This window comes from Nematolebias whitei, chromosome 23, assembly GCF_014905685.2.
Source record: "Nematolebias whitei isolate Nwh7 chromosome 23, NemWhi1, whole genome shotgun sequence".
Taxonomy (NCBI): domain Eukaryota; kingdom Metazoa; phylum Chordata; class Actinopteri; order Cyprinodontiformes; family Rivulidae; genus Nematolebias; species Nematolebias whitei.
The window spans coordinates 7,133,102-7,140,454 of NC_056520.1; the positions used below are offsets into that span (position 1 = coordinate 7,133,102).

The 7,353-nt window shown below is 42.4% G+C and overlaps 1 protein-coding gene across 1 annotated transcript in view; it reads left to right on the top strand.

The window, feature by feature from the left end:
* The window catches only part of LOC119428779 (interleukin-1 receptor accessory protein-like 1), a 229,821-nt gene extending 227,093 nt beyond the window's left edge, over positions 1-2,728 (top strand). The window contains exon 7 of the mRNA XM_037696455.1: positions 1,777-2,728. Coding sequence (XP_037552383.1) covers positions 1,777-2,504 — 728 coding nt within the window. The 3' untranslated portion in view covers positions 2,505-2,728. The remainder of the gene's footprint in view (positions 1-1,776) is intronic.
* The last annotated feature ends 4,625 nt before the right edge of the window (positions 2,729-7,353 follow it).

Sequence of the window (7,353 nt, forward strand, 5' to 3'; positions counted from 1 at the left end):
CATGGTTGCCACCATGAACCTGGTTGCCACATCACAATCCAACATGGCTGCCACCATGAACCTATATATGTAAACCTTATATAGTGAATAACCAAAAATAAGCACCATGTTGACTTAAGTTTGTTGTGTGGCTGCATCCTATCGTAAGAAAAGTAAATGAAAATTAGGATGCAACATCCAAATTTAACATGGCTGCCAATACATACAGACATACATATTTAAACTTTGTGAGCTAGATAACGTAAAAAATAATCAACAGGCTAACTTTCTTTTTGGTGTGTGGTTTTATTAATGCGTAAGAAATACCCTTCAAAATCTGGGTTGCCAAGTCAAAATCCAGGATGGCCACCACCATATACTGGAATATGTAAACCGGCCACCCTTATCATTTTAAGAAACTATGCTTTCTTGTTTTTATATTGCTTAAAAGTATAGTTTCCTCAAATGTTTGGGGTGGCTGAAGAATCATCTATACTCCATCATCACAACTGGTGGTGGATAAAATTGCTCCTCTTGCCAAGACTTGTTACTCTGCACTGCCTCTGACAAGCAAAAAATAACTAAACCTCCCTCTGTTTTTCTAAAAATTGTAACTCCTACCCACTTTAATATCTTTCTCCAAAACATTATGGTTTACTTGCATTCCCTGTTCAATTCCAGTCCAGATAGACGCTTTGTTTTTAAAACTACAAACATTCACTATTCAAATCCCTCAAAGACGGGGGTCATTGGCATACCGCTTGTTTTATCCTTAATACACTAAAAAAGGAAATCCCTTCACTGATGAGGGTGAAACCTTGAAGTCCAGTTTTAGCCTCAGGTTTCAATAAATTCCAGCATGATGACCAATTACCAAACGGCAACAAGACCAACTTATCACGCCAAAGTAATGGGCGACTTTTATCCAGGGTTACTCTCATTCTGCAGCCTTGAGCTGAGCTTGACAGGAAAGAAGCAGTCCGTTTTCTGACATATGCAGAGCAGAGACCGGCGGACACCTCAGCATGGTACTCGTAAATCTTGGTCAGGAGGGGAAGCCCAGTTAATCCCATCTACCTGCTGTTGACTCAAGGTTGCGTCACAGCCAAGGAAGGCTACAATCAGGCTTGAGCTGCAGGCTTAGAGAGACAATCACATCCTGCGCAATGATCTGAGTCACTCATTTGAGTCTGAAGTATAACCGTGAAGTAAACTCACACTTAATACACCTACAGATCGACAGGAAGTTAAGATGTCTCACTCTGCTTCAATTCAAGACTATTTATTTGCCCGTCAAAGGGGGAACATACGTACGGACGGACATAAACGTTCTCTTGTCCCGCCCATAACTTCCGATCCACTCAAGATAATTTAATGAAATTGGATACACGCATGCATCATCACTAGATAGTGCCTGGGTAAAGGTCGCAAATCATTGGAAAAAGTTATACAAGGTCTTTGCTTGCTATAGAATGCCATAGAATTTCTAGACAGCCGTATAGGCAATGTCTCGTAAGAGGCGCTTTAGTTACTGCAGAGGGTTGTAGCTGTTTGCCTAAGTCAGAACAGTGTGTTAGTTTTATTATCTTATTTCAATTGGACTTGTTTGTTTCAAACTTTGATAAGGGTGAGATAAGAAGTTGCTACGAGGCCAAGAGAGTCGTGTGTTTTCACGTATTTTCATCTTTCATTACAAGTTTAATGTGAGAATAAATTTACAGGAAGCAAAAATGATTCAAGTCTGCTTGTCCTTGCCGTTTATCCGACAAACTTGTTTTTCTGTCTCGACAAATCCAGCCTACATCGAGGACGTGGCTCGCTGCGTGGACCAGAGCAAGCGCCTCATCATCGTCATGACGCCCAGCTACGTGGTGCGGAGGGGGTGGAGCATCTTTGAGCTGGAGACGCGGCTGCGCAACATGCTGGTGACCGGCGAGATCAAAGTCATCCTGATCGAGTGCGCCGAGCTGCGCGGCATCATGAACTACCAGGAGGTGGAGGCCCTCAAACACACCATCAAAACGCTGACGGTCATCAAGTGGCGCGGGACGTCCAGCAACAAGCTCAACTCCAAGTTCTGGAAGCAGCTGCTCTACGAGATGCCCTTCAAGCGCATGGAGCCCCTGAGCATCTCCCACGAGCAGGTGCTGGACGTCAGTGAGCAGGGCCCCTTCGGCGAGCTCCAGACTGTCTCCGCCATCTCCATGGCCGCGGCCACCTCCACCGCCATGGCGACGGCGCACCCGGACTTGCGCTCGACCTTTCACAACTCTTGCCACACCCAGATGAGGCAGAAACACTATTACCGTAGCTATGACTACGACCTGCCACCCGGCGGCACGCTGCCGCCGCTCTCCTCTCTGGGCAACCAGCACACCTACTGCAACATCCCCATGACGCTCATCAACGGGCAGCGGCAGCAGGCCAAGTCGCCGCGCCAGCAGAGCCTGGAGGAAGCCCACGGCAACAACGCCATGTTGCCGCTGCTGCCCAGGGAAACCAGCATCTCCAGCGTCATCTGGTGACAAAGGCGACGCCGGGCAGGGTGGACAGTGGCTCGGAGCGGCGTCCATCACGGGGAAGACTCGGACCCTGAATGCACCGGAGCCGAGTGGACGGTTGGCACTAAGGAACTTTCTGCTGTTCAATTTGCACGAGGAAACAACAGGGGAAGAACGGACGCACCTGATCTGGGAGAGGAGCTCGTTAAAAAAAGTTTTTCTGTTCCAATACAAGCTTTTATTAAAACCGAACGATTGAAAAAGATAATAAATAATAAGTGGACATTTTTATATGCCTGTACGAACACTCACGTAACACAAGCCAACACTTATCATTTACCCAGAACGTCAAAGGAACACAGGGTTTTGTACATATGTTTTTTTCTAATTCTTCGTAGCAAAGGTTTTTTTTTTCCTCTCTCATCGGTTGGGAATTGTTTTTAATTCTTTTTTTTTTTTGTTTGTTTCTGTTTGTACTAAAGTGAGGCCTGTAAAGATTTGTCGGTAAAACCGTTGTTACCTTTATTCTAATTTGTTGGCTGGTGTTTAAAAAACAAAAACGACTTTTGGTGAGTTTTTGTTTAGTTTTGTTTTATTTGAGGAGATGAGAACGTTTCTAGTCACAGCCCTCAGGAAAAAGGGGTGAGATGTTAGAGGTTGAGGGTTTAAACTCAACCGGATTATGCAAAATAAAAATAAAAAAAAGTCAGGCGACAGGACGCCCCCCCCCCCCCCCCCCCAATGCTTTCGGGAAATAGAAGAACACGGTGCTAGGCTTCACATCTTTGTTCGTTTACTTTTAAACAGCATAAACAGATGATTATATCACTAATAAAAGTAATTATGTGTATTATTTTCTGGAAAAAATAAGAAAAGTATATTTTTGTAACGGGGATATTTAATTAGAGATGTTATGAAGTTTATAAAAGGAAATCAGGAGTTGAGAGGTTCTTTTTTTTTTTTTGGTTGTTTGAAAAATCACAAAAAATAATCGTTTTTCTGTTTTCATGACGTTTCGAACGCTCCTAGACTTTTTCCTGTGCTCGTCGACCTCACTGTCATTTCAGCCACTTTAACAGGGATGAAGCTATCCAAGATGTCAGCGCGAAAGCTGCCACCGCAACCGAGCGTTTACCGTGACCGGGTTTCCTGCGTAGGACCAAACAAGGCTGTCCAGGGCTAAATCGCTGTCTGTCCTCCATTTTCCTCTGCCATTAGTTTTTCATCTCTCTCTTGAAGTGATTCGTCTGAGATAAGTATGTTTCTCCGCAAAACTTTCAGGCAGGCGACGCTTCGGCTAAGATACGAAGACGAAGGATTCCAACGCTGGGATTGCCATTAAGGAGTCCCGGTTACTCCGTTAGCATCAATCCTCTTCCTACTTCTCAAATTTCACCTCTTTTCTGTAAAATGTCTCTTTTTAAAACGTTTAATTTTGATGTGAAGTTCTGTGGAAGAGTTATGAACCACTCGTGTTTTAGCCCACACGGATGAGCTAATGGCTAGTCTGAGCTAGAGCTGCCATTTCTAACCCAGGCCCGACCTGACGTTGGGCCGGGCCGGGCCATAATAATGTGCTAGATGAGCGGGCCGGTGTTGGGTTTTCGATTGAGTCAGCGGACGGGCGCAACCGATGATCCAGTTATATGGCAACATGTCTTGCCATACATTCATCAGCCGCATGCGGCCATTTGACCGTGCGCTGACTGGCCGTGAAAGAGGTTAAATTTTTTTTTAAATCAGTTATGCTTCAGATGGGACTACTGCCAGGCAACGATCCATCAAAGTCTAAATGGACGTTCATTCAGCCGCTGCACTCAGCCGACGAGCCAAACGGGTGAAATCCCAAAATATCCGGCATGTCAGAGCATGGTCCGTGTCTGAATAATGCAGAATGCAGGCAGAAGCAGGGAGTTAATGCTTTGACGGCCATGAAAGGACAAACACCCCCTCAGCTCCGATCTTCTGCCCCCCTTTATTGAGCCACATGCGTCCGCTGACAGTTAAAGCTTAATTAAAAATGTCGGGGGCGGGGGGAGTTCCGATGTAATTACTGCTGTAATTACTGTTAATTCGTCAGGTCGGGTGGGGTTCGGAAATGATGGCTACGGGCTGTGGTCGGATCGGATTTTTTGGGCCCGAATGCAACTCTAGTCTGAGCGAGGCCAAAGTGGACGTCTGCCTTTAAAACCCAAAACAAAACTCCAGTTTGAAAATAATTAGTCGCTGACACAAGCACTATTTTATCATATTTTTACAACGCGGTTCACTTTGTGTAGCGGTTATTTGCAAGCTAGCCCTTTGCCATTACAATAATATTTCTGTCTGGAATAACTGCAAATTTGTGAAATTTGCTTGTTTTAATTTTTATTTCAAAAAGCATTTGCACGAGCTGCTGTGAAATATTTGACTTTTGGCAGCAATCCAGCTCAAACTAGCCATTTGCCTGTCTGCAACAGGTAAAATGTTTATAACCCACCCACAGAACCCGACTGCAAAAAGGTCTTAACTGTTGCTTTTAACTTCTATTAATGGATCTATGTTATACAAAATGTTAATGATGATTATAAATATATTTCACTGGTTGGATAGATAAAAATGGAGGCCTGGACAGAAAAGTTTGAATAATGATTTTAATTTTTACTAAAATGTATTAAAAACATGCAAATGTTTAAGTAAATACAACTTTTTTTTTCCCCCCAGACCAAAGCAAGGTGAAGATGATGAGCGCCACAGTGTTTGTTTTTTTTTTTTTTAAGAATTTTACCGTTTTTTTCCCCAGACTTTTGAGATAAAAATATAATTTAGAGGGGGCGGAAAAGTCAGAATTTCAAGATAAAAGTCAGAATTCTAACTTTTTTCTCAGATTTATGAGAGAAATACCTTTTTTTTTTTTATTATTATTATTGTGGCCGTAACCTTCTTCCGTACATCCACATTACTCATCCAGAAAAACAACATTCTCATGCAGATCAGTATCATGTTATAAAGAGCTATTTCCACACATCTGCTCAGATCTGTGATGGCAGCCGATTGTTACTCCTCCTGCAGTTGCGCCATATATTTTATTTTATTTATTTATTTTGAGAGACTAACTTCGAACTAAAGTACCTGCAGCGTCTGAAATGTTTCCGTTAGTGCCATCGAATATGCAAAGTGGTAAACTTGTACACAATAAACGAAAAATGGAGTTCGTTTCTCGCTGCTCGAACCCGTCACATTTTGCCTTTTATTTTCTGGTGACGTTTTATTTTGAAATGATTGTTTGTTTCAAAGTGTGAGCTGCCACACTGTTTTCATTCACTCAAGCCACACTTTCCCTTCACTCCGAGGCAAAGAAAAAGATTCAACAGAAGGGTCAGCTGTGCTCTAATGTGGTAAACGTGTAAATAAACGGTATCGTAATTAAGATGAAGACAATCGAGCCATATTCACGAAACCGACGGTCAGTTTTCCCAAGAGCTTCGACTGACCGCTTACGGAAGCTGTGCGATGACAAAGGTTTGAATTTTTCTTAGCAGGTTGATAACTTTTTGTTTTAATGCTAAACATTTCTGATGGTGTGGCTTTGATTAGAAAGGTGTTGATGAATATTAACGACAATATATAGCACAGAATTATTCCAGGCACTTTCACGACTCTTGAGACGAACGTCTCAGTTTTCTGATTTATTTTCTATTATGTATCTGCAATGTTCATTAAAAGAGATACTGTTATTAATAATAAAACCACATTTATGGTATTATTTCTCAATTCTGCGTGTGTTGTGTTTGGGGGAGTGAAAGTGCTGTGTTTTTTTTGCTTTAAAAAAATAAAATGACAACCAGCTCTCTTTGTTTATGGAGCGGCGGCACAGATTGCTGACGATGCCCAGATCTGTTTTCTTGGCAGAGGGCCGACCCGACTGCCATAACTCTTCCCGTCTCCCATAAAACCTTGGGAAAACAATCAATAACTCTCCTTGTTCCCCTCAGAGGCTGAACCACTCATTAAAAAAAAAAAAAGCCAAATATTAGAAGAGGGTCACAATGCGGAGAGAAACTTCGTGTCCTGTTTGATTGACCTTCAAGGACTGTACGGAAGATGACAAGTGCCAATTTTTTTTTTTTTTTCAGATTTCAGCATTTTTAACTGAATTCTGATTAAAGTCCGAATTAAATCTTGGTATTTGGAGATTAACGTTAGAATTAAAAAATAAAAAATGTAAAACTTGTCACTAACCTTCTTCCATACAGAACATCCATTACGGAATTATATTTAATATTAATGTGCAAGTTGCTTGTATTGCGCAGTGGTGAGTACAGCTAACCAGAAAGTTTGCTTTAATAACCCATAATCCACTAACTAAAGAATTAGCTGTACTAACACTGTACCGCTACAAGTAAACGAAAATAGTGGAAGCTAATGCTAACTGCTAACCGCAAAGCTAAGGTGACTATCGCTCAGTCTGCCTCAAATGTCTGTCTTCTTCCGTGGGACTGACGCAAACGTGTTGATGCTAGTTCGATTCTATTGATTTGATTTGAAGGTCAAATCGTCGTAAGTCGTAAATGCAAAAACTGCGGAGTTACGCAATGTTGTCCAGCTAGCTGCTGCTGCGTCGACCATTTGCGTCGCCTGTACGAGACACGCCCTCAACGGACAAGAACAAACGTGTAAATTTGGTAGCGGACATAAAATTAGCAGAACGTAATTTAGCGGTAGCAAACTGTTTCCAAAGTTAGCAAAATTGCAAATTCGCTAAATGCAAAGTTAGCTCCCCTATTAGCTGTTAGCATATTAGCAAAACCCGTGCTCACCACGGGATCGTGCCCTTTCTGAAAACATTTGAGTTGAACTCGCAAAGTGCTGATGTGCTCGTTCACTCATAAAA